At 31.0% G+C, this 26754-nt stretch overlaps 4 protein-coding genes across 7 annotated transcripts; 2 read left to right on the plus strand and 2 right to left on the minus strand.

The window, feature by feature from the left end:
* The first annotated feature begins 1097 nt into the window (after nucleotides 1-1097).
* On the plus strand, nucleotides 1098-7080 carry LOC124918809 (RNA-binding protein 39-like). Its single transcript, XM_047458858.1, has 13 exons — nucleotides 1098-1769; nucleotides 2665-2743; nucleotides 2845-2901; nucleotides 3307-3362; nucleotides 3968-4193; nucleotides 4558-4644; nucleotides 4720-4794; nucleotides 4874-4957; nucleotides 5646-5710; nucleotides 6033-6237; nucleotides 6332-6420; nucleotides 6633-6747; nucleotides 6831-7080. The coding sequence occupies exons 1-13, from the start codon at nucleotides 1228-1230 to the stop codon at nucleotides 6870-6872; spliced, it is 1722 nt and encodes a 573-aa protein (XP_047314814.1). The 5' UTR covers nucleotides 1098-1227; the 3' UTR covers nucleotides 6873-7080.
* Nucleotides 7081-7874: 794 nt separating this feature from the next.
* Nucleotides 7875-15556, minus strand: LOC124918810 (cellulose synthase A catalytic subunit 2 [UDP-forming]-like). Of its 4 annotated transcripts, none has more exons than XM_047458861.1 (15): nucleotides 15220-15556; nucleotides 14746-14888; nucleotides 14351-14543; nucleotides 13852-14054; nucleotides 13706-13766; nucleotides 13219-13393; nucleotides 12816-13082; nucleotides 11576-11921; nucleotides 11305-11442; nucleotides 10725-10850; nucleotides 10402-10614; nucleotides 9973-10249; nucleotides 9692-9888; nucleotides 8935-9285; nucleotides 7875-8684 (listed from the first exon to the last, which is right to left on the minus strand). In XM_047458861.1, the coding sequence occupies exons 2-15, from the start codon at nucleotides 14827-14829 to the stop codon at nucleotides 8103-8105; spliced, it is 3213 nt and encodes a 1070-aa protein (XP_047314817.1). In that variant the 5' UTR covers nucleotides 14830-14888; nucleotides 15220-15556; the 3' UTR covers nucleotides 7875-8102. The 4 variants fall into 4 exon arrangements, with proteins under 4 accessions (XP_047314817.1, XP_047314819.1, XP_047314815.1 ...); XM_047458863.1 differs by having other exon boundaries at nucleotides 9692-9876; nucleotides 14746-14891; XM_047458859.1 differs by having other exon boundaries at nucleotides 14746-14891.
* A 5296-nt stretch (nucleotides 15557-20852) lies between these two features.
* Nucleotides 20853-23774, minus strand: LOC124921316 (WD repeat domain-containing protein 83). The gene is made up of 8 exons (XM_047461953.1): nucleotides 23486-23774; nucleotides 23288-23390; nucleotides 22947-23054; nucleotides 22762-22871; nucleotides 22356-22463; nucleotides 22224-22269; nucleotides 21417-21548; nucleotides 20853-21271 (listed from the first exon to the last, which is right to left on the minus strand). The coding sequence occupies exons 1-8, from the start codon at nucleotides 23701-23703 to the stop codon at nucleotides 21188-21190; spliced, it is 909 nt and encodes a 302-aa protein (XP_047317909.1). The 5' UTR covers nucleotides 23704-23774; the 3' UTR covers nucleotides 20853-21187.
* Nucleotides 23775-26002: 2228 nt separating this feature from the next.
* Nucleotides 26003-26461, plus strand: LOC124931050 (egg cell-secreted protein 1.2-like). The gene has a single exon (XM_047471442.1). The coding sequence runs from the start codon at nucleotides 26003-26005 to the stop codon at nucleotides 26459-26461; it is 459 nt and encodes a 152-aa protein (XP_047327398.1).
* Nucleotides 26462-26754: the final 293 nt, after the last annotated feature.

Raw genomic sequence — 26754 nt, forward strand, 5'->3', positions numbered from 1 at the left:
ATTTGTTTTTCTTATGATACATATACAAATTCAAATAAAATAAAAACAGATAAAAATTCTAACTTTGTTTCCAATTGTAGAGCTGCCCCAGATCATTTAATTTTTGATCTCTCTATCATCTTTTTGTTGTGTAACACTTGCTTTTCATGATATAAGCATCAAACTTTATAATAATTTGAACTCTGATACTTCTGTATTCTTCTTTATTTGAAAACTGAAATAATTCATTAACATCTATATTTTATTTTTGTATTGGTTTCTCATTAAAGACTCAAATTAGTTAATATATGATAAAAACATTTTTTTTAGAGTTAGTGATAAAACCCTAAAAAGTATAAATCATATTCTAAATCCTAACTAATGGAGAGGGTGAAACAAGTGGAGAATGTTCACATTCAATTTAGTGGAGAGTATTGGAAGGTTTGGAGAATAGGTTCGAGGAGGTTTGTCGCATACGTGATGAAAAAGGCTTCTATTTTTTTATTTATTTAGGCCTCTCTTTTTTATATCAATGTCTCCAACAAAAAAAATTGACATATAATTTGAGAAAGAAAAATGCATATAAAAGATGGATAAACATACCTTTAGTGAAAAAAAAATTAAATATCCAAAAATTTGATAGTTGGAATCCATACGAATAAAATCAAAGTTCGAGTCCCATATAATCAAAATGTTCAAAGTTCAAACCCCATATTATCAAAATGCTCAAAGTTCGAGACCTAAATAGTAATTGAACCATGATTTTAAATTAAATTTTATCGCGTAAACTCTCGATTTTAATAACATATAAAAACGTACTATCTTGACTTTCTTTAGAAACACATGAAATTGGAGTTGAATTATTAAATTTATTAATATATACCTGTTTAAAAAAAATTTAAAATATATTATTTCATTTAAATTAAAATTAATTTTAAAAACAAAATTACACACTCTAACTCCAAGGTCACCTATTAGAATCAAAAGACCGATCGGCCCAATATAAAAAAATATGGGCCATTTAATGGACTTGACCAATGACAGAGAACGAGCCCAAACATATATTTTTACAAAATTCTATAATAGGCTATCCGCTAGCTATTGAGCCATGAGCAGTAGTATTTCCGGTTAATCGATCGCAGCCACCAACTTCCGACTTCCTTTGTTCTTTCATCGAAAAACCCTAGACAGTGACATCAGTTCCAGTTTCTTCTTCAAGAATTTCAATAGGAGCTCAGAGAATTGCAGATGGACTTCGACGAGTACGAATACCTCGAGAAGACCGTCGAGGAAACGGAACGTGACGCGTCGTCCTCAAAGAAGAACAAGGACAAGGACGCCACTGGAGACAAGAATGAGAAAGGTTACAAGAGGAGAGATAGGGACGAGGAGGACGGCAGCGGCGACGACGAGGACCTTAAGATTAAGAAATCGAGAGCCGATTATGAAAATGGCGGGAGACGAGATAAGGATGACCGAGGAGATAGGTCTTCCAGGTCAGAACGGCATCGGAGCAGCAGGGACAGAGATGTTGAGATAGAGAAGGATCGACGTCGTAGTAATAGAGACAGGGATAGAGAGTCCGATAGAGATAAGGATAGAGGTTCGAGAGAGAAGGATAAAGATAGGGATCGAAGGGATAAAGAGAAGGAGAGAGAAAGAGAAAGGTCTCGAAGAAGCAGGAGCAGGAGCAGGTCCAAGTCCTCTAGGAGGATTGATTATAGTGATCGTGACAGAGAGAGGGAGATTTTGAGAGAGAAGGAACGTGAACTAGAATCAAGAGAGAGCAGGTAAAGTTTAATTTATCTCTTTCCCTATAACATTCAAGTTATCATGTTTTTGCATCTTGTCTTTTGCCTAGTTTTTCTATCTACAATTTGATGTTTAGATGTTTTCAGTTCTCTGCTTCATAGTTCATATAATTAATAATAGACTTTCTAAAGATGAAGACCAATTGGACTTTGTGTTTGCTGGGTCTTTGAACACATTTGTCCTAATCGATTCTTTTGAACTTTGTTTTGATATGAACATTTTGGGAATCATTCATTATTCCTAACAACTTTTTATCTACTGTCACGAATGCACCTTGGCCTGGAGTCCTTGGAAGCTTTGCTTACTCTTGAGTTTTGACTACTGTGTGCCTTGCCTTTGGTACTTAAATGCTAAAAAATCCCTTTTCCTAGAAACTATTGTCACTTTAGAAAAGAACAAATGGTATAAGACTTCTTGTTAGTTGTAAGAAATTGAAATAGAGATACATACATCAAGTATTCAACTTCTAACTTGGGTTGAAATCGTAGATGGGATTGTTTGCACATTGTAATGGGCTAACAATGCGGAAAGTTCTCCAAGGCTCAGTGAAGAATGTTTTTTCCACAAACTGAGATTCATAAAGGTCTGTCAAGTTTCTTTCCCAGACTTTGAGATATGGAACGACTGCTGCAGGGATCATCGAGAAATAGATTTTCTGTACTAATATTTATAATGTGCTTCATAAACTGCAATGTGCTGCTAGATCACATTTTCTTGGAGTGGTGAAAGATCGATCTGTCTTCCAGTCTCGTTCTCAAGGAATCATACTAATAGCTACATTTTCCTATTGATCTAACGTTATAATCCAATGTTTATTTATCTCATTTTAACTTCGGGGCTTCTTAAGATTTTGAAACACATTTGATTTTTCAGAAGATACAAAGATAAGAAAGAGGCAGTGGAGCCTGAACATGATCCAGAGAGGGACCAGAGAACAGTTTTTGCCTTTCAGGTACTTTTTTGTTGCTACTTTTCTGCCTTTAGCAGTTGATCATCTGCAGCATGCTTTAGTTTGTGTTATCATTCCAACTAATTACTTATGGATGTTTGCAGATGCCTCTGAAAGCAACTGAGAGGGATGTATATGAGTTCTTTTCTAAGGCAGGAAAGGTTAGTATGATTCATGTGTACTTGTACAATGAATTTGTAAATGTTGTTGAATTTTGCTATGAAAAGTGGCTGACGTGAGTGGTCATAGTTAAGTTCTCTGGTTTATTATGTCTATAGTTGATTCCTTTTGTTTGTAGTGTGTTGTTCTCTTAGTTGAACAATGCTCATAAATTATGCAAAAGAAATAGAAACGGGCATCTCATAATTAATACATAAAGATATTACAATGTTGAGTCTTTGTTTATGCATTTCTACAATAGATATCATTCCTACTTGTATAAATGCACTTTTATGTGTATCATCTGCCTTAAGTTAATTAATCTGCAAGGAGAAGTATAATGTTTATTTTTGTAAACTACCACAAAATTCTCTTTTCCTCTATGATATGATGATTTTTATCTTCAGGTCAGAGATGTGCGTCTGATCATGGACAGAAACTCAAGGCGGTCAAAAGGAGTTGGGTATGTTTTCTATTGTTTGTTTTGATCATTTTTATCCAAAATATTATTATTGTTATTTCTTCAATGTTAGTATCTGTGTTCACAAGCTGCAATCATAATTCGTTTTATCAAGACTTGTCCGATGGATACTTTAGGTTTTCTTGGGCAAGATTGATAGATTCTTGGTCTTTTGCATGGAAGACCTTGTTAGTTCACTTGATATATGTAAAAGAATTTTTAATATTTAAAAAATAAAATGAACACTGAAAGATTTCCATTTCAACAAACTACTCAATTTGACATGACGTTTTTTCTTGTCCGAATTATTATTTTGTTTGAAGCTAAATCTTGCATTCTGTGTTTTGTTAGCATTAACATGTAGCAAACTGTTTTCCAGTCTATGCAATTGTGCCAGCTGCTGACAAATACTTATACCATCTTTCAGCAGATTAATAATATGTGTTCTGATTCAGTATTGTGCTATCCTGACATCTTAATGGTTGACTGTTGAAATAGAAGCAATTGTTTGTGGCATAGCTATGACTAGTGTGCTAAAACATTTTCTGTCTTGGAGCATTCATGTCTTGCAGTTGTTAACACGCTCTGAGCTCCTGATGATGCTTCAGGTATATTGAATTTTATGATGCAATGTCGGTGCCAATGGCGATTGCACTTACTGGACAACTACTTATGGGGCAACCAGTCATTGTTAAGCCATCAGAAGCTGAAAAGAACCTTGTCCAAAGCAACACAACTGGGGCAGGTTCAGCTGTCGGACCGTATGGTGCTGTTGATCGAAAACTTTATGTGGGTAACCTTCACTTCAACATGACTGAACTTCAGCTTAAGCAGGTGCGTGGTTTTTATATGTTATTAAATACCCATGCTTTCATTTGGTAGTTTTATTTTATTTTAGATCTTAGTCCCTTAACTATTAAGACATTTGATGCTTGTTTGTAGTTTTTTTCCAAAATAAACCCCATTTTTTGGAGAAAAACTTGTTTGATGAGAATAGATATTTTTGGTATTTTAGTTTATGATTTGAGAGAAGAAGTGGTCGGTTGTGTGAAGGTGGTTTATTTTGATTAAATCCAATTAATCTACAAGCTTGTTTGATGTAGGTATAGTAAAAATCAATCTTGTTGTCTGATGAAAAAGTGGATTGTTTGGGCTAAATGACTAAAATATCCTTTGTTTATAATATTTTAAATGTCAGATATTTGAGGCTTTTGGACCTGTTGAGCTTGTGCAACTACCTACTGACCCGGAGACGGGGCACTGCAAAGGATTTGGATTTATTCAGGTACCAACTTAAACACTTTTTTATTAGTAGTGATGTCATATAGACAAGTAACTTATATCTAACATTGTCTTATAGTTTGCCAAACTTGAAGACTCCAAGGCTGCCTTAACTTTGAATGGTCAGTTAGAGATCGCGGGTCGGGTTATCAAGGTAAAAGCATTGGCTTCATCTAAATAAATATATTTGTTTGTTTTCACTTTTCAGAACTAATTTCTTAGTTTTACTCCAGGTTTCATCAGTTACTGATCATGTTGGTGTGCAAGATTCAGGAGCCAAAGCAGCTGATTTTGATGATGACGATGGAGGTGGTCTGGTGAGTTACGTTTATCTCAATATGGATATATGCTAAGATGTAATGTGTTAATGTTATAACTTATGATATTATCAATGATTGTTTATCACTTAATGATTAAGGAAATCTTTACAAATGAGACTCAGGGCTCACAACTTATCTTTAATCTAAATGATTAAGTATTTATATGAATTAAATTAGTTATTAATTATTTTAAATCACTTAGTTATCTAAATTTAGTTCAAATTGAGCTAAAAATTTTGGGTTAATTGGATAACTTTGATAAAGTCAAAGACAACTTGAACTTTTTAAATTTAATCCAAGTTAAAATAAACATTATAACTACATTTATCAAATCAATTTACTCAAAAATTTTATAATTTATTTGGTTTATTCATCCATTGTTTTTGAGAATTCATTTGGCACTTAAAACTGAGTATCCAACATTCAATACTTAGAGAGCTTCGATGCAACAGTGGATTATTTATTTTTGGTTAAATGACCAAAATATTTTTTCTATTTAATATTGAAGATGTTATAAAGCATGGGTAATTTGATATTTTGATTAATGATTTGAATGGTGACGTGATCCAAATAACTCTTAATTTTCAGCTTTATACACACTATCATCAACATGATTCTATATTCACATGGCTGTGAGTCAAATCTTTTATGATGCTGCCTCTGATTTATATTATTATCTTGTCAGGCATTAAATGCACAATCGAGAGCGTTGCTTATGCAGAAGCTTGATAGAAGTGGCACTGCAACAAGGTTTGTCTATTATATTTCAGTCGGCTTATTTGAAAAAAATAAAGACTTGTTTCATTTAAATGTGGGATTAACTAAAATATTCTTAGTAACTAATATTTTAAAATGTTAATGATTTAAACGATTGGATTAAAAGTGACGTTTGATCAAACAAGCTCTTGGGCCTCGTTTGATGTGGGTGGGTTAACCCACTATTAAACCAACCATTTACTCGTTCAAACCATTCAGAAAAACATATCCCAAACAAACTAATTTTCTATAACCTAACGAGGCCTTATCATTATATTTCAACATTATTAATTGTTACACGTTTTTGTTGTTTTAGTATTACGGGATCTATTGGAGTAGCAGTGAATGGCACAGGTTTAAGTGAACAACAGGGTGCTATTACATTAGGCATGAATGGAGTAGGTGGCTTTCCAGCAGCCACAGTTGTTCCAGCAATTGTTGCTTCTCTGGCTGCAACAGAGCCTATTGGGAAGCCAAGTGAATGTCTTCTGTTGAAGAATATGTTTGATCCTTCTGCAGAGGTATTCTTTTTATGATCTCCATCATTCTTTGTTCATTGTTTTCGAGTTTTGATCTGATCTGATCTGATCTTCGTTTTGTTTTGTTTTGTTGCAGATGGACCCAGAATTTGATATGGAAATCAAAGATGATGTTGAAGAAGAATGTTCCAAATATGGTCATGTGCTACATATCCACGTTGACAAGTACGTTTATCATTTTATAACTGCAAAATAAAAGTATAAAGAGTTCTTCTGCCAAATGAAAAAAATGAATCACAATAACAGTATTTTTACGTTTCCACATCAATTTCTAAATAGGCTCGTTTTATTACTTTTTTTTTGGCTTGTTTTTCTCCCCAACACGGGTTTATGTGTGTTTCGCAACAAATTAAATTTGTTATAATATATATATGCAGGAATAGTGCTGGTTATGTATATCTGAGGTTTGAAACCATAGAAGCAGCCTCGGGTGCCCAAGCAGCAATGCACAAGAGGTGGTTTGCACGCAGGTTGATTTCAGCCGTATTTTTGGTATGCTTTCGTATCTCTAGTCCATTTGTTTTTTTTTAAGCTATTCTCAATTTGACATTTTCTTTTGTTGGTTTGGTTTGTAGCAACCATACGAGTACGATGCAAAATTCAAACGCTCTGCATGATGTTGCAGAAGAAAACCCTTCTCTTTTATTTTTCCATTCTAGGGATGCCACCAAATGCCGGTTTTCTATTTTTTCCGCCTTATTTTGATCTAGAAAGGACATTTAAAAAAAAAAATATTGCTTATGTAATGTTAGTTATGGAATCTGAAGTTACTGGTGTAACTTTATTGTAAAACCAACCTATTATATTTGTTTCAATTACCTTAGGTTGTTAGGAATTGCATACATGAAATGAAAATGTTCCTTATTACTATTTCCTTATCTTAACTTATGTTTTTCATTTTTAGTTATGTAAATTCATTATTCCTATTTATTCTCTCAAATTGAGTGTAGTTAATAGTTAGTTAATTCTGTATTAATTCCCTTAATTTATTTTTCTGATATATTTAAGTTAGTTTGTTTGGATTTTTATTATTTTTAATGTCGGAAGCTAAAGGACCTATATTTATGAGATTTGTTTCAACTTAAAAGAAACGTTTGAAAATTTGAAAGTGTACAAAATTAGTTTCTTAAGCACCCAAATAAACTCTATTAATTTTTAATAAATTGTAAAATATAATTTTTTTAATAAACAATATAACAAAATTTGAATATTTTTTTAATAAACCAAATTTAGATATTAACATATATATTTAAAATCTCACATGCATATATTCAAGACTGCATTGCAATGAACATTAATAATATGAAAAAAAGTAAAAATAAGGAGATGAATTGGCATGAAATTCAACAAATCCCCTATAACCCTAATATAATTTATTAATTTTAAACGACTGTGACTACACCTTAGTAATACACTTGAGGTCATATGTTATAAGAGAATTTACCTTTATACCCCTCCATGTGAGAGAGGGAACAGGAAAACCTCATGTAATAAAGGATGTCACCTCTTAATAATATGTTCAAAATACATTAGAAAAAAAAAACATAAAAACACACAAAAAAAAAATCAAAAACTTATGAATAACAAGTATATATACACATTTATTCAATAAAAAAACATTATGCAAAACTCAAAATATCTTGTTGTATAAGGACCAATATCTGTCTGTCTGTACATATATGTACACATTTATTCTACACAATTTCCTTGAAAGAAAAGAAAAAGTGTTTTTTTGTTAACCATAAACCCGACTGACTGCTAACCCTTTTACAATTGAACATTTCCCATACCCGATAATATCTTTTGTGTTATATTCTAGTTCAATTGAAAAAAAAAAAAAAAAAGAATCAGTCACAATTCAACCCACATATTTCAAGCACAGGACCGTCTCTCGATACAAACGGGTTAATTCTCACCCACAAAAGAGTCAATATAGAAGACAGCAGAATCGACCAAACCAATATAATCGTGGGCATTCTATCTTGTTTCCCAAGTAATCCCTTCAGGAAAGGATAAAGATGCATAATTACCCATATGGCAAAAAACAACCTACCAAACAACGGCCCCCACGAATCGTATCCATTGTTTATCGCGTTTGAAATCCCAACAACTACGCCAACCACATTCAAGATGAGTAGAGTTGTTGGCGGGATTAAAAGCGAGGTCCATTTGAATAGGTAAAGCTCGGAAAATGCACCATCATCTCCTCCTTTAGAAGTTACTGTGAAATTCGTGTTCACACCTGCTAAGACTTTGAGTAAACCTTGGAAGAGGGCGAAAAGATGGGATGAAACGCCGCCAATTACCCAAAACTGCTCGTTTCTCCACCAATCGTCGATTCCGACTCCTCCCCATTGCATTTCGAGAATGCTTGTGGCAGCGATTAACATGAAGAGGGCCATGAATAGTATACTTGCGTAGTTGCTGATCTGGAAATGGGAAATAAAAATTGAGAATGTGGGGATCGAGCCATTTTGCTAAAACACATTAATATGTTTGTGTGGGGTTATTTGAAGGTTATGCCATCGAAATATTGTTCTAGGAATAAGTTAGTATTTTAGGATTATTTGAGTGATTGAAACAATAGTTTTAAGGGGGGATTTCAAAATTATCTACCTATTTATGGGTCTGTTTACTGATAATATAAAACAGTAAAAATCATTGTTGTTGAGTACATACCTCGGGGACAATAAATTTTCCGGTGAGAAGGCATACAGCTGGCAACGTACAGTAAACGAGCAATGGAATGGAAGTCAATGGATATAAAACAGAGTTTATATAGGAGAATCGTTCCAACCACTTTAATCCACCTCCATAACCATACCAGATAGGACAGTGTTTACTTAGGAAGATCTCCACAGATCCAAGAGCCCATCGAAGAACCTGGTGTAGACGATCTGAAAGGTTAATAGGAGCTGATCCTTTGAATGCAGATCGCTTTGGCATACAGTAAACAGACCGCCAGCCATGGCAATGCATCTTAAATCCTGTTAGAATATCCTCTGTCACAGACCCATATATCCAACCAACCTGATCAAGACGAAAGAAATAAAATAAAATCTATGAACTTGTTTATGCAGCCCAGCCTTTTTAGAAAGTGATATTTTTTGTCACCTTACAGAACTTTGGATAATTTCCAAAGTGAAAGATTTTGTTTGCATTTGGTATAACAAAAAGTGTGATGAAAAATGTCAAATGTGTTTTTTGTCAAATTTGTAGATCATGTTACAAAAAAATTTAGATGACAAGTTTTGTCAAATGGATGGATTATTTGGGGGATGTTAAATGACTAAAATACCCTTTGTATTTAATATTTTAAAATGTTATACAAAATAAAGTATAAGGGTACTTTAGTTGTTGAATTGATTAATGATTGATGAACCAAATAAGCCTTCTTCATCAAACAAGGACTATTTCTGATTTGTTTTTCTATTACCTCTTTACCCCATTCTGTCTTGTCTTCATAGCTACAGCTGACGACATGAATTGCTTCTCTCAACAGATTCGTCGCAGATTCACCAACTTGAGGAATACCTCCATCATCTAATTGCGACATATTAATGAAGTCAAGTGATTGCCCAAACTTTTTCAGTAGCTTCTCGTGTGATTGCTTTAGAAATTCTGTATTTTCCCCTACAACAATTTTTATATGCATGTGCTAGTTTCAGATATACTTTTATTTCAACCATAGAAAAATCGCAGGTCTAAATTTAATACCTTCAATTCCTTCTTCGATCGTTTCGAGTGCATGTATTTGCTTTGATGCATCCCTTTGCTTCATTTTCTTCTTTTTGTCCCCCTTAATGATTCTCCCTTTCTTATTCTTTCTGGTTCCACAACATAGGCAACACCATTTCGGAAAACAGTTACAAGCTTTACCAGGAGGCTTCTTTGTGACAGGAGCATTGTTCCCGTAAAGTGCTTTCCTTCTGAAAACGCATCCAGTCCCAACATATATCGGTCCTTGTAATCCGTCCAATCCCTTCATGTTAATCTATTTATAAACAAGCAATTAGCATTCAGGTTTTTGCAAGAAAACAAAATGTAACATTTTTCTTCTTGAGGCCAGGTTCCACCTTGAGCTACAACAGTGGGTAAAAAAAAATACGTAAAGTAATGACGAAACAACACGAAGAAAACTCATACATCGAAGAACACCACGTTCCGGTTTGAATATCTATCATGGCGATCAATTCCATCAAATCGTTGAGGGAACTGAACATAACAAATATTAGTTCCAGAAATTGGGTCCATAAGGAAACACATGGCTTCTCTTAGTGCTTTGCTATTGTTAATATAGTGATCACAGTCAACATTCAAGATATAAGGTGCATTTGATAATATCGCCGAAACCCGCACCTGGAGAACCGAAAGAAGAGCGTAGATTTCAGTTTAATTAACTGAAAATTGTTGATTTTTCAAAAAGAAAGAAAAAATTGACCATGAGCAAAATCAGAGAGAAACTATACCAGAGCATTCATAGCACCAGCCTTCTTGTGATGATCAAAACTAGGCCTCTTCTCACGGGAAACATAGACAAGACGAGGTAATTCATTTCCATCAATATCGCCAATACCATCACTGCCAAGAAATACCTAAAATAATACAGAAAGTGAGACTATCAAGGTTGCATAAACTTCAACTTTCAAAGTTGCTAGTTTGTCGTTCAAAATGCTTTTTAATTTTGATTTGTGTTTGTTCATTGTGTGAAAACAATTCGTGTTTTCACCTCCTTTACAAAAGGACTATAGGAACACTTTGGTTTATTTTTAATAAAATGGTTCGCCATCTGCACAAAAAACTTTCAATGTACACCACTAGATTTTGCAGAACCAATCAATTGTATAGAAGATGATATGTAAATATTTAGCTGTTTTGGTATCCAAAATTTTCAGATCCAGAAAAATCTACATTTATTATGTTTGTCGAAAATCACATTCATCTAAAATATAATCTGATCATGATCCAAAAATCATGACTAAAGAAAAAAAATCACTTTTTTGCAATTTTTCAATAAGATGTGACAGATGCCTGGATCATATGTGTTACCTGTATCATACCAGGATGGTCCTGAACTTTGTTACCGGGCCATGGAGTTCCATCCTGCATCGTCCATCCGTCTTCGGGAGCTTTCTGTGCCATTGATACCAATGAATTTATTCTTACTTTGAATTCAGCATATTCCCTCTGCAACCACCATCAGATAAAAAAGATCAGAACGTCTCAAAAGCCCTAAGATGTAAATTCTTATGCAATATTAAACCAAGATCAAAGACAAACAGCAATTTCGTATAATAACAAAGATGAGACAGTTACAGACCTTTATCTTACGACGTTCCGTCACAAATGACTGGTGAACACTATTTTTCAGATAATCAATCTTCTGAGAGAAGTACCATTCTGGTGCACGAGGCTCGATATTAAATCTTTTGCAAAATGGAACCCATTTCCTTGCAAATTCAGAAGTCTCTGAAAGTGCTTCAAATGTAAGCATAGCAGCACCATCATCTGAGACATAGCATGAAACTTTTCCAACTGGATAATCCACAGAAAGAATGGAAAGAACTGTGTTTGCAGTGATTAGTGGAGGTTCTTTCATCGGATCAACTGTGCTCACAAAGATATCTATATCAGCCAACTTAGAAGGATGCCCTTCTTTCTCATATCTGAAACATACATACATATACAGCAAGGAAAATAAAGTCACATATGCAATAATATAAAAGGTTCACTAGAAAAATTTACACAATCCATGACGCATAAATACATTTTCTCCTCTTTTATGTTAATGAAGCAAACCCTAGCATTTATAAAAGGGAGATGAGATAATAGAAAAACTCCATTGTAGATGAAAAAGAGATACCGTTTTTAATATTCAAATAGTGCTAACACTATTAACAGCTTCTAACAAAATAAATACTAATATTCAGACATATTTATCTCACTTCAATCATATTTTAAAGTCGAGATTAAGAGATTGAGTCTCAAGTCAAGTCAGAATGTATTAAACTCACAGGATGTTATGATACCAGTTAAGCAAATCTTAGTATATAGAAGGAAGAAGAGATAATAGAGGAATTCCATTATAGGTGAGAAAGAGACTTTTTTTTTAAAGAGGTCAACTTTTTCATTAGAATAAAAAGATACGCAAGAAGCGTTCAAAGCATTACAAAGTGAAGGGAGAAGAGAAGAGAAAGAGACTGTTTTTAAACGTTAATAATCTCATAGCGAGACCCTAGTTCTACCTCTATTTATCTAACAACCTCTAATAAAATAACTACTAATATCCTTAAGCCCTCTTAGGTTACCTCATTTATAGTACCTCCATCCCAGTTATAACAATACAAGGATATATTGGACACATTAATTCAGCTACAAGTCTCTCAGGTGGCATTTGCAATATAGGACAATGAGTAGCAATGTCAAGAAGAACAAAAGGAAGTTAGTGTAAATTCTCTCCAAATAATATCTGTTTTTGGCTTTGTTGAGCTTTTGACAAACTACAACCATGTGAACCATTTCTTTAGTGCGAAATACGATGCATCGAAAAGAATATCTACCTGAGTGATAGACGATCCAGATATGTCTCTCGCTCTACTGGGCACCACTTTGGGAATTGATCTAGAATCCATGATAAAGCAAACCATATTTCACAAATAACAGATATCAACCATAAAGCATATGCATCATGAACGGGGTTCAGTAATCTATACTGAAAGAAGAAGCCCAGAACTACAAGACGAAGGATAATGATTAGTCTATATGGGCTGATCTTGCTTGACGATATAGGTATTTTCCTTGACAGTGGCTGCCTGCCCTCATCCATCCTATCACAGAATTTTCAAAAATAAAATATAAAAGTTAGAATTACCCTCCATCCAACAAAGCTGCACTTCGGTAAAACAGAAACAAAAAAAGGTAACATGAGAGAAACCAGAATATTGAACATCATGGCTTAATTACATTGGTAAATCAGTATCATCCAGCTCCCCACCCCCAGAACTTTGACCTTCATTATTGACCACCTGAAGTTTATCACTCTGCCTTTTCTTCCATTCCTCCATTTTGTCCTTCCATGCTACACTGCCATATCCATAAACCGCAATATCTTTCTCTGGAGCCATTGGTCTAGGTTGAGCTAAGAACAGTGGACGTATTTTAGAATTTAAACTAAGAGGTTGGTTGCTGCAGGTTTCTTTTTTAGAATAGTAAAGATTTTTTGGAAATGATCTTGTTTGATGCAAAAGTGGATTGTTTGGTGTTATAAATGATTAAAATATCTTTTGTATTTAATATTTTAAAATGTTATAAAAATAAAGTTAAGGTATTTTATTCATTCAGTTAGTGAAGTGATTGATGATAGGAAAATGGGTTATTTTGATTCATCAAACAAGGCCTAAAGGTGTTACAAAAAGATCTACCAGCTGAAACTTGAAAGAGAATGATTTACCAGACACAACTTCATATCCCGTGATAACAAGAGCATGTTCAACAGATGAAATATCAGCATTCTGAGAAAAGCTACAAGAAAATTCAGTACACCCTTCATATGTCATATAAAAGGACAAAAATCTAGATAAAGGTAGTTTTTCATACCTCTCCACCATATGTCAAGAGAGGAATAAGAGGACAATCAAGTCCAAAATGGGCCAATGAACCAGCTGCCCTAATTTGACCGTCATTACCAGATACTGTTGTTCCAAATGCACGTGAACCATTGGAATCAAGCTTCCCAAATTCAAGCTCATCCAGTTCATCAAAGTCATCTTCTTCTTCATCACCTTCAACCCTAGGACTGCCTGCAGCATGCGATCATATATCACAATTCTTTTATAATGGTGAGTCTATTTTCATAAATCCACAATTAACATGAATCATAGTGAAACAACAAGACAAATCAAATTCAAGTACAATTGATGACATGATGTTGTGAGTTAATCAGACAAAGTACAATAATAAATACTCCAAAGAAATACATCAGAATGGACAAAATTCCCCAAAACAACTCAAAACTCCAAATCATCATTAAGTTCATAAATCACAAATTTAATCATGAAATACATTAAGAATGCCTGCTGAGGCCCTCAATTCTCACCTCTGATTCGTTTGTATCGTGTTTTACACTGGGGACAAACTTGGTTCCCTTCACGCCTCTCATATTCATAGCAAGCTCTACAAACAGGGAAAGCACATTCGTTGCAGGCAACAAAGAGCTCACTGTCTACAATCTCAACAGCATCATCACAAATTTGACATGTTTCCCCACTCAATTCTTGAACAGAGTTAACCTGAGCATAGAAGACACTGAAGATAATCAATCATATGAATTATAGTTACTACTAAAGCTCAGACAACCAAACAGCACTAAATCGATACATAAACCCTAACCAATCCATGGATTGACTTAGAATCACAAAATCGGCGACATGCATCAACAAACACTAGTGAAAAAGAAGAAAAAGAAGAAGAAGAGCGTATTGTCGTTCTTACTCTTGTTCGAATATCATCTGCATTGATGACTACGAACTCATTTCTGTTGTGAGAACCCGCCACAAGCTTCCCTCCAGGCGCCATATCGAATCAAATCGCAAAAGGATGATAAAAATCATTCAATAGAAACGTATCCCTTTCTTCTTCTGATGAAACAAAAAAACAGTAACAGTATAAAAAAAACGGCAGAAGGAAGGAAGGAAGAAGGAAAAGGGAGTGAATAAACGTAATATGATGGCGGTTAATTAGGAGGAGGAATACATGTTGTTGTTAGAGAAGATGGAAAAAAAGGTATATAATAATGTGGCTTTAGCTGTTGATTTATTGATAAGCAAAGCAAAGCAAAGCAAAGCATGCTCTGTGTAATGAGGTTGGAGATGAACGATGTCAACATGAAAATCCGCCACGACTCTAGAGAGAGAAATATCAATGTTGAATAAATGCAGAGAAGGAGGCGTAGAAGAGAAGCTTTACCAATGTATAGTAGGGATTGAGATCGATAGTTCAATACGTATAGTCAGTCGTCTTAAGAGAGAATGCTGGTGTAGGACCCACGGTGTGTATGTGCAGATTGCAGATTTCAAATTGGCAATGGCTTTCTTTGACAGTTTAGTTCTTCCTTCCAGTTCCACCGATGGATGATAATCTTCACTAGTCTCTTCTTCTTCTTGGATGAATCTAATAATTAGGTTTTGAGTCAAAAGAAGTCAAGTTTATAGTCTTCTGTTGCAAGATAATACACAGCTCTGATATCGTTGGGAGTCACTTCAGAGAGAGAGAGAGAGAAACAGATGAACTGTGAACAAAAGCGCGTCTGAGGGGATACAGGGGATAGTGTGAAATGACAAAATAGTAGTGATCTTGTTTGGAATCTGTTGAAAATTTAATATTTGGTAGGTAATACTATTTATATTATTATGAAAATATTATTAAATTTATTGATATATACTTTATTTCTTAACATTATCTAAATTAAATCAGTATTCTATTATTATTATTATTTTATAAGAAATTGATTCTTATTAAATTAAATAAAGAGTTAAATAATACAAATTTACATTCTAATCATGTAATTTCTTACATTTGATTCCAAGTCAAATATGATAGGAGTTACGTAACAATAAATGGTGGTAAAGGAAAGTAGTGTAGAATATCTATCTACAACATTGAACGACAATCAAATTTGTTTTATTGTTAGAGATTTAAAGTTACGTTGAACAAAATTCGAGTCAAAAGATAACTAATTATCTATCTACTCATATTATTAAAATAGTGATAAATTTATAAAAGTTATTAAAAGATACATATAAAATATCTAAAAATCATTATTAAACATATTTTTGATATAAATAATAATTTTTATTAAATCAAATAAGGAGTTACATATAAAATAATAATTTACTAATAAAATAAATTAACATCTAAAAATTCAAATATAGACTTTACATAATAAAAGTTTAAAAAAAATAAAATTATAATAGAACTAATCTACCGAACACACCAACTTTTCAGGATAATTATAAGAATAAACTCATTTGAATTAAATAATAATGAGTGATAAATTAATACAAATCGAACAAACCAAATAGACAATGTTGGAAAATTATTTACTCAAAATTTAGAGCGACAGTAAAATTTATCTTTGTCTGCATAACCAATGCTAAAAAGATTCTGTTAAATTATTATTATTGATCATTTTAAACAAAATATAATTTAATGACATATTTAACAAATATATATATATAATTATAAATTTAATTTTGTTCAAACACGTTAAAAAATCTCTAATAATTTTTTATATGGACTTATATTATTAATATATATATATATATATATATATATATATATATATATATATATATATATATATATATATATATATATATATATATATATATATATATATATATATATGACTTCAGATTTATAAATGATAATTCAATTTCAACTACAAATGTCAATATCAATTTCTCTTCAGGGTAAGAATAATAAAATAAAATATTAGTACATAATAAAATATATTTTTAAATAATTAATAAATTAAGTGATATAATTAATAAATAAATAAATATTTAAAAAATATTTAATTATGCTATAACTTTTTTTAAAACTTTTTCAAAATATTATTTAACTCTTTCTAATATATATCAACCAACTACCAAAATAAGTATTTGTTTATTAAGTTAACTAAAAATTATTTAATTTATTAATTAAGACTCTAACTATACCCAAAACTTATTATGGGTGTCTTTCTTACTCTAACCGAACACCACTTTTATTTTTTCAAAATGACCTTTAAACTAATTTTTTTATAACTTTTATATTTATAGGTAAATTAATCCTTTCTTATATTTTTTATTTTTAAGATAAAAAATTATAATATTTTTTAAATGTATAAATAATTAAATTATATTATACTTCAAATTTTATTTAATTTATTTTATATTTTTACATTATATTTTATAACTTAAATTTTTATTAATATTTTTTGTTTTAATGTAATATATTTGTTTATTTAAAAGTATTAGTAAATTATTTTATTGTGTATGAATTATTAATATATAATTAATTTTAATCTGATTTTATTTAATTGAGAAATGATTGAGGTTAAATATATAAAGTTGATAAATATATCAACAATATTAATAATGTTAATAAGGTTAAAAATTAGTGTAAGAAATGAATATTCTAAAAATATTTTTTTGAGTTTGAAAATGAGTTTGTGGGTTGAAATGAATTATTCTTTGATGTGATATATTTTCTGTATTTTGAGTTTGAAAATGAGTTTGTTAGTTGGAGATGGTTACTATAGACATTACATATTTTAGATTTACAATATGTGAGTTTATTTTTTCTTTCTAATATTTGATTGTCTGAAATCATATTTTTATTTATTTTTATTTGATAAAGTATTATTTTGATTTAATTTTGAAGATAGTGATATAATTATTTAAATAAGGTAGTTAGTATTATGCTGGTTATAAATCATGCATGTCAATAAGTTAGTAGCCTATACTTTATATAAAATAGAAAGTAAGATAAATGGTAAAATAAAATTCTTGTCAAAATTTTATTTAAATGTATATTGAAAAAAAACTTAAAAGAACAAATATATATATATATATATATATATATATATATATATATATATATATATATATATATATATATATGTGTGTGTGTGTGCTTGCAAGATCCAAAAATATAATGACTAAAAGTCTAACAAAAACTATTTAGTATAAACAAGGACAAGAATAATCATAAAATTTCACAAGAGTGTACCTCCAAAAGTGTAAATTCAAAATCAATACAAACACCCAATAAATTATAAAAAAATAAATAAAAACTCAAAATCAAACATAAAATAACCCAAAGTCATTCAAGTGTGGTAGTTCATTCCACTATAGATTTTATAAACTTCTTCTTCGGTTATGGACGGTCTCTTTTTTTTTTCAAACTTTTTAGTCATTTTCTTTTTAAATTATTTCTTTACTTCTTTTTTCTTTTTAAATGAAAGAAATTAACTTTACTTTCCATAGTTATCATTTTCATTTAAAACATCTTAAATGAAAATAAACTCGAAATCACGTTTTTCATCTTCTATGTATTTGTTACAAATATGTCTCATAAAATTTAGTGCATCCTTATATTTTCCTACCATCCATAGGGACAAGTATAACATCTACGATTCCATTTGTTATATTATTGAAAAAATAGAAACAACAATGAAATATGGAAAGATAGAAGTTCAAGAGTTTGTTTGATCTAGATTGGAAATAGTTTATTTAAGTATCTAGATTGAACTATTAAAATATTTGTTAAATTTTACTCAAGTTTATAAGCTATACAAATAATATAACATATTATTTTTTACTAAAAGATTCTCATTTTTATTTTATTGTAAGAAAATGGTTAAAAGTAAATTAAACTTTTTCCTTCAAATTATGTTTAGATTCAATCACCAAACAAAACAGGACCTTATAATAAATTAGTTGGGCGTTACGCGAGATAATTTATTAATTAATTTAATGATAATGGAATTGCTTGAGATTCTGTGCTGCTTAATTAATTAATTATCCATTGACTATATATTTGACTAATTACAACCCTAATTATCATAATAAACACTCAATACTTTACCGGTTAACATTCTCCTTCATTTACTTTACCTACCTAGGTTTGTAATTACCATTCTTTTTAATCAATATATAAATATAAATCTAATTAAATTATATATTTCACAAATTCTATATTATCATAGACGAATTTAAACATAGATTGTATTGAACTTAAGTTAAGAGTTGTTGTGATTGTGTTAGTAATAATTTTTTTACTTGTGAAATTAATTTTCATATTTTTAATAAACTATCTCTCTGTATGATTATCCTCTTACATTATTTGTATGAATTTTTTATTATTTTAGTTATGTATATAAATGATAGTTATCCTATGAAAAAACCTACTTGGATAGTTACTTATCAGCCAAAAAAAAAAAAAAAAAAAAAAAAAAAACAATTTAATTGTACTTGTGAAAGGTTTTTATAAAAATTATCCTAGTATAATTGAGATTTAAGAAACAGTGCCGTTGAATTGTAAAAGTGGATAAGAGAAAGCCCTATAAAGTGGACAGTTGGGCTTGATTTTGCTTGGTTATAAAGTGTAACTTGGGCCCACTTTCCTCACTCAGCTCTCAAGTTCAACCATTACCTTTTTGCCTTAAAAATAAATGTTGCGTCTTCATTGAAAAAAAAACAAATATATATATAAAGATTGATAATGATTATCGGAAAACACGGTACTCACTAGGATTTCTCAGAGTCAAAGATAAGATAGATAATTCAAATCTAGTGGGATCAGAAATAAGGAGTAAAATTGAAATATTTGTTAGATTGGTAGGAAAATGATAATCCGTCCAAAACCCATACACGATTCATTTATAAAAATTAAAATTATTTTATACAGTATTTAGAATTTTTATATTGTCCAATTTCTATCTTTAATCTTATTTTTAGCATTTTTTCAGTTTTAATTTTAAATTGACAAACTATATCAAAGACAAGATTCGGTAGAAAATGTCATAATATCAGATATTCAGGTTTTTGGGTAACCAATTGAAGATAATTAACATATTGAAATTTGTTACGGGAATCTCGAAGTTATTAACACGATCATAGCATTTTTAGTTATATTGTAACCTAATACCTTTTAATTTACAAGGGTAAGAAGTCTTTTCACGACATGATTAGATAAATATAATAAAAAAAGTTAAGTTACTGTTAATAAAGTTTACAATTATATTAGTTAAAAAAATATATACTTTTAAAAGATTATACATATATATACACAGTCAAATGTAATAAAAAATAGTATTAAATAGTAATTTTAATATTTTTTTCAAAATGTCTTAATACTAATTGATAAAAAATTGCAAAGAATAAATATATACGTTATGCTATAATTATTTTTAACCGTCGTATTTTATATTAAATATCAAATTTTAAGGCTTGTTTGATGTAAGTTTTTTTTTTTTTGAAAAATAATCAATGCTTTAGAGAAAACTTGTTTGATAAAAATAAATAAATTAAATGATTAATAAATATATATTTTATTTAATTTTCAAATTTTTATAAAAGTAAAATAGTGGCAGTTTAATATTTTAATTTAAAAGATAAAAGTTATTAGGAGGATGGAAATGAGTTTTCAAGATCTTAGTTGTGGCCTTTGGAAAAAATGTTTCCAACTGCTATGTTTTGGTCTAAGCATATTTTGGTACCGGTTATTAGTGCAACCTAGCTCAGGAGCCACTTGGTCAAGCTATATACATATTAGGGCGTCACTTCAATTTTTCATATTATTTCGTTCAAAAACTAATTCATATATGTAAGTTTTATATTTTCGTTTTGAAAATAATTTTTAATTTGATTTCGAGCTCGAGTTTGAAAATTTAATTTGAATTCAAGATTTTCGAGTCGAGCTGGTAGGTAAATAGTCGAGTCGAGCTCAAATTTATAAACTCGTTCGAGCCAATACATACTTAATCGAGTCGAGCTCAAGCTGATTTGAGCTCGGACTCGCTAATTTGCAGCCTAATACATACCGATTCTAGCTGTAGATTTCCCCTTTTTTTCAAGACATAAGAATCTGTTACCTTATGACAACAACACAATAACATATCATTGTAGAAGTTTCCAAATATGGGTATACCTGTGTTGTTTCATTACTGAGCTAGCAGACAACATGTGCCTTAAGATGTGTAATACAAAGGCTAATAAGAATGCAAGAAGCAGAAAGCCAATATTGAATCAAACAGTCATAGCCAGAATCTTCCAATTCCCAATTTCTTTGTAAGGGTTACTCTCATTCTTCATACCCCTTCCAAAAATAAGAGACTTGGATTATATTAAGATGTTCATCATGAGGCGATTACAATAAGGTTTATTTCTCAAGCTTTCCAAACACGAACTGAGCCATCAACAGAGGCAGTTATCATGCAGTTGTCCTTCGGGTGATAACTTACACTCGTTACCTGCCATCAATAGTTAAAAAAATTATTGTATCTGAAAATGTATTCACACACAAAAACTTGGATAAACTGAAATGGTAAATGTAAATGGGTGTCATTCACAATATGTAGAACAAATAGAAGATGGATCGAGTCAAGATCAACATACCACTGAGGAGTGAGCTCGGAAGCTAGACACTATAGATCCATCGACAAGATCCCAGAAGAAAATGAAGCCATCTTCAGACCCACCCGTCACATGGGCATCAGAGTTTGTAAGGCAGCAATCCATTTTGAAGGACTGGAAGAACAAGGAAAAAAAATTACACTAATCTAAGCTGTTTTGTTATCACATTTAATGATTCGAAAGTTTTACATTTGTAATGTTTACCAAAACTCACAAACCTGGATCATGATCCAAAAACTAATTGTTATACAAAATGAAGAAAAAACACACTATAATCTAAATCATGTTCCAAAAAATAATTTCTCTACCAAATGAACTAAAAGTAACACTAGTATCTGGATCATCATTCATAAAATAATTTGCATCACAAAAAGAAACTTATATCAAACCGAAAAAACAAATCAATGTACTTTGGCAATTTTTCAATATGATTGTGATTCTGACAAAGATTGAAGGAGATAATTGAGAATTTTTGGTATCTGAATTTGGTTTGACATCCAAACTACACTGAATCTTTACAAAACGAAAATATATATGTTTCTAAAACAATTGGGATCATATATACAGGCTACACTTCATTTGTCACATGAACTTGTGATCTCAAATCCAACTAGGTATTTTTTTACCAAGAGGAAGATAATCGAACATTACTACAAATTACACTATTTTTCACTAGGATTCAAACACAAATAAAGATTTTCTAAAACATACAGTTTCTAAATGGGCTCAAATTTGAATACTTGTAAAAGAAAGAGGAGAGTGATGTCAGAAAACGACAATGTAACACACCTTGCAAGTATGTCCTTTGTATTCCTGCAATAGTTCACCTGTAGTTCTGGTATAGAAAGGATACAGTGGAAGGGGTTGAGACAAACCGGAAGCAATTTGAATTAGCTTCAATGCCTAAGAAAAAGTAATTACCTATCCATAAGACGTAAAGTTGAATCCAGGCAGCTGGCTAATACGCAGTTACCATCATTTGAAAGCGATATACAGTTAACTGGTTGTCCCAAGTCATCAGATAATTCCCTATTAGAATCCAAGGACACAAAGTAAAAAAAAAAAAAATATCACCCTCAAAGTGAACAGTGAACACAAATCAACCATCCTTAGGCCTTGTTTGATCTTGGATTAAATGAATAACCAAGTGGTTATTTCAAAATAATCTTGTTTGATGTAGATTATTGAAAAACAGGTTATTTGGGTAAAAATACATTAGAGGTATAAATAGAGGGTATTTTGTATTTTGATTGATTAATAAATTGATAATTGGATAGTGGGTTATTTGAAATTAATCTCAGGTTGACGGCTTCATGGTGTCACATACCTACCCATCCGAATATCAAAAGTTCTCACAGTTCCATCAACACTTCCAGCAATTATTTCAGTTTTTGTCAAACAAACAGACATTACACTGTCCAAAAAGCTGTCAATTATCTGCAGATATAATAGCAAGATGAGGAGGCAAGTCACTTATAAAGTTTTGAATAGGCAAAAAAGAACATGAAGGACCTGAATTGGCTCAGTGCTGTGAGACCTGCAATCCCATGATCGCACTGAACGATCATAACCTGCTGATACCACCACTGAGGAATACTCGTTAAACTTTACTGCATTGACCTGGGATAAGAAGTAACAAAACTTTAATATACAATTTCTGAGCAATAAACACTAAAATGACAAGTAAAGCATAATGGCAATTGTCATCAGGCATCTCTACTAACAAATAGATGCCTTCATCTAGAATCATCTTCATATTTACTACCAAAATAGTTTTGATGCAGAAAAGTGGATACATTGAAACAAGAAGAATTTCATTGACAAGAAAACAAAATTTGAAAAATGAACAGAACCTCACTATCATGACCACGGAATTTTCTAATTACTCGACCAGTTGCAACATCCCAATAGAAGACTTGTCGATCACCACCACAGGAAGTAAGTTTGGAGTTATCCCTATAAAGAAAAGAAAAGAAAAGAAAAGAAAAGAGAGAAGATTTTAATTTTGAAAATTGAATTACCCTAGATTTGAAAAGGGAGAGAGAAATTACGGGGTGCAATGAACATCGCGGACTTCGCGGCCATGGGATTTGTAAGTCTTGATAAGGATGCCACGGTGGGGATTCCAGAGGCGAATAGTCCTATCTTTGCCGCAGCTCAGGCAATAACTTCCATCTGCATTGAATCTTGCCGCTAATACTGCGCCCTCGTGTCCTTTCAACACACTCGCCTCCTTATTTGGAAGATCAGACACCCCTCCTCCGCTCATCTCTGCAACCCACAATTAAGAACCGCACCCGCCACCAGTTCCCTGCTACTTTCTTCACTCTATTATTCAGCTGTGAGCTCACGGAAGAAGAAGAAGAAGCTCCTAAACATGCATCCTTGAATAGCCCTAAACTTTTGAAAATTATTAAAAATACCCCCAAACTTTTATTCATCCTTCAATTTCATTTTTTAATCTTATTAATAGAAGAATAAACAAATGTCAATCACATTCTTTCCATATCAAATAATTAAATTATTAATTAGTATATAAAGAAATTCTTCTAAACCTAAACCTCCTAACACTTTTATTCATATATAATAATGTTTAATTTTTAAAGTGTTTAAATTGTCGGATCGAAAATTATAATTAATTGTGTGTTTAAAATTTGTTATATAAAAGTATTCAATTTTTTCTAACAATTTTTCCTAGTTGGAATTAGCTGGGTAGTCCCAAAATAATATCATATCATAATTACCTTCCCTATCTATTTAAAAAAATATATTTTTATTTATTTATACTAATTAAATGTTAATCATTATTTAATAACATATTATATTCTAACAATTTTTTTTGATTAAAATATAACTTTCTTAATCATATATATATATATATATTATTTCACTTACCCATATCAAGAAAATGTTCAATAAAGACTAATTTATATGATTAAAAAACATATTGGGATGGTAATTAAAATACCAAAATATCACTTAATAATTTTAATTAAACACCTCTATAGTTGATGATCATGTACAGTGGCGGATCCAGAAATATTTTCTCGGGGGGGGCCAAATACATAATAACGTAGCATTTTTTGGCTATCAAATAAATGCATTTTTTAATTAAAATTTTACTCGATAATTACATAAAAATACTAATAAGCATAATTACTAAATTATTCTTGTCCATGAGTCGCTACAAAAGAAGACAAATATCTTCATTACGTTGACAATACCGATCAATCAATTCAAGAAAATTTCCTTTATTTGATGAACTACTTGACTCATCATGTCCTCGAAAAGGTAATATTTGCCTCAATAGAAAGCGTGTTACATCAAATATTGTCGTTAAACATGTGTGATAATTTATTTATATATCACGACCATGTGTACGTAAAACGTTTCTCACGTTATGTCTTTGATCTTAAAATGATTCAAATTGAATTCTAGCTTCATTATGACAACTATTTGAAGTTCTCATATGACGATTGAATCTTTCTAATGCTCTTTTCCAATTTTTGTACTCATCTCCTATAAATGTATCATCTACGTTTTCTCTATTTAAATGTTTGAAAAGATAACACCAAAAACAAAATGATGCATCTTTTGATATGTTATATTCTAACCATGTATATTTGATCTGTAACATTAGACTCATTAGTAGGCTCATTAATTGATTGAGAAGACTCATGTTGGTCATGTGTTGTAGAAGTACAAATTCGTTTATAGAACATCTTCATTATTCTATATCCTACATAAAATAAATGATTAAAAATAAATATGTGTCACAACCCCTAAATAAAATCTAACAAATACATTTATTTGTTGAAATAATTTAAAATTAAGAAATATAAAATAATATTTTACCCTTATATTTATATAAATGGTTATTTTACCCTTATATTTATAAGTAATTTGTATTATTAATTATATTAAAATTAATAATATATATAAAGGGTTTGATCACCTGACCTCTACTATAGATTTCAACTCCAAAACCACTCAAGCAAAGCCTTATTTGATAAACATATATATATAATATAATAAAAGTTTTACCCTGGTTGGGGGAGGCCCGGGCCCCCAAGGCCCCCCTTGTAGGTCCGCCACTAATCATGTAGTTAGTACTCAATTGTAGGAATTAACTATTAAAAGGTTTTGGCTTTTCTAATTCCCTAGTTATAATAGGGTAAGTTATTTTTATATATTTTTTTTCTTCTTTATAAAATATATTTTGTTTAGAATACTACATAGATTATAATGTAATTTTCATTATTTTATTATGTAAATATTATTTTGTTTACTCATACATTGTTATTTTTAATTAAAATAATATTTTTGTTATGCAATTTTATCATTTGAAAATTTTATATTTGTCAAGTTCATGAAAAAAACAAATATCTAAACAATAAAATTACACTAATGATTAATGCATAAATACATCTCTTCCCAAACTCTTGGCTTTCTCACCTACATTAGTTAACCTGAAATTAATATGGTCTCTTCATCATCTCTTTACCTCTATAAAACCATTTCTTACAAGCCTAAGTTTTATATATTGATTATTCTATTTATCATAACACATGGCCATGACCATTAATCTAGTATTCATGGAGATTGATAAGTTGATATTGTTCTTTAGTCTCACCCTTTTAGTCACACTTTCTATGGGGCGTCCAATTTTCAATAACAATGACATACCTACTCTTTGTGAAAGGCTGAAATTGGATGAAGGTAATGGAACGTCGTCCCTTTGTTGGGAATCTATGTTCGAGCTTCGGTCATGCACTGGAGAAATGGTTTCATTTTTTCTCAATGGTGAGACATATTTGGGAACTGAGTGTTGTCGAGCCATTCAAACCATTCAAAGGCATTGTTGGCCTTCCCTTCTTGGCTCAATAGGCTATACAACTCAGGAAAGTGATATTCTTTATGGCTATTGTGCCGCTGAACTGGCTCAGACTCTTCCTTCACCACCACCACCTCCGGTTAATGTTGAGGTTATTGATCATAATCGAGCTCGTTTTAATTTTTATCCCTAGATATGAGATTATTTATTTTGGAGCTTTATATATGTTATAAATAATCTTGTCACACGATGTTTTTGAGTCATGTGAAATAAATTTATATTAAGAATTGTTTGAGAACTTTTTATTAAATAGATGTTAATCAGTTAATTAAAAACTTAAGAACATCTAAATTTATTTTGAATTTGATATAAAAAATCATTTCAAATAAAAAAAAATCACTTACAATAAATAATTTTAAGAGTACTTATTTATCACTTAATCACATTCCATAAATTATTCATAATGGGAAATATGTCTCTTCATCT

Source organism: Impatiens glandulifera, chromosome 1 (assembly GCF_907164915.1).
Source record: "Impatiens glandulifera chromosome 1, dImpGla2.1, whole genome shotgun sequence".
Taxonomy (NCBI): Eukaryota; Viridiplantae; Streptophyta; class Magnoliopsida; order Ericales; family Balsaminaceae; genus Impatiens; species Impatiens glandulifera.

Coding starts and splice junctions, on each gene's coding strand:
- LOC124918809 (XM_047458858.1), top strand. CDS start 1,228: ATGGACTTCGACGAGTACGAATACCTCGAGAAGACCGTCGAGGAAACG. Junction 4,194..4,557: donor CTGAACTTCAGCTTAAGCAG/GTGCGTGGTTTT, acceptor TTTAAATGTCAG/ATATTTGAGGCTTTTGGACC. Junction 4,958..5,645: donor ATGACGATGGAGGTGGTCTG/GTGAGTTACGTT, acceptor TTATCTTGTCAG/GCATTAAATGCACAATCGAG.
- LOC124918810 (XM_047458861.1), bottom strand. CDS start 14,829: ATGGCGCCTGGAGGGAAGCTTGTGGCGGGTTCTCACAACAGAAATGAG. Junction 14,055..14,350: donor ACGATACAAACGAATCAGAG/GTGAGAATTGAG, acceptor CGCATGCTGCAG/GCAGTCCTAGGGTTGAAGGT. Junction 10,250..10,401: donor GGAACGTGGTGTTCTTCGAT/GTATGAGTTTTC, acceptor GTTTATAAATAG/ATTAACATGAAGGGATTGGA.
- LOC124921316 (XM_047461953.1), bottom strand. CDS start 23,703: ATGAGCGGAGGAGGGGTGTCTGATCTTCCAAATAAGGAGGCGAGTGTG. Junction 23,391..23,485: donor CGCGATGTTCATTGCACCCC/GTAATTTCTCTC, acceptor TTTTCTTTATAG/GGATAACTCCAAACTTACTT. Junction 23,055..23,287: donor TCCGTGGTCATGATAGTGAG/GTTCTGTTCATT, acceptor TTCTTATCCCAG/GTCAATGCAGTAAAGTTTAA.
- LOC124931050 (XM_047471442.1), top strand. CDS start 26,003: ATGGCCATGACCATTAATCTAGTATTCATGGAGATTGATAAGTTGATA.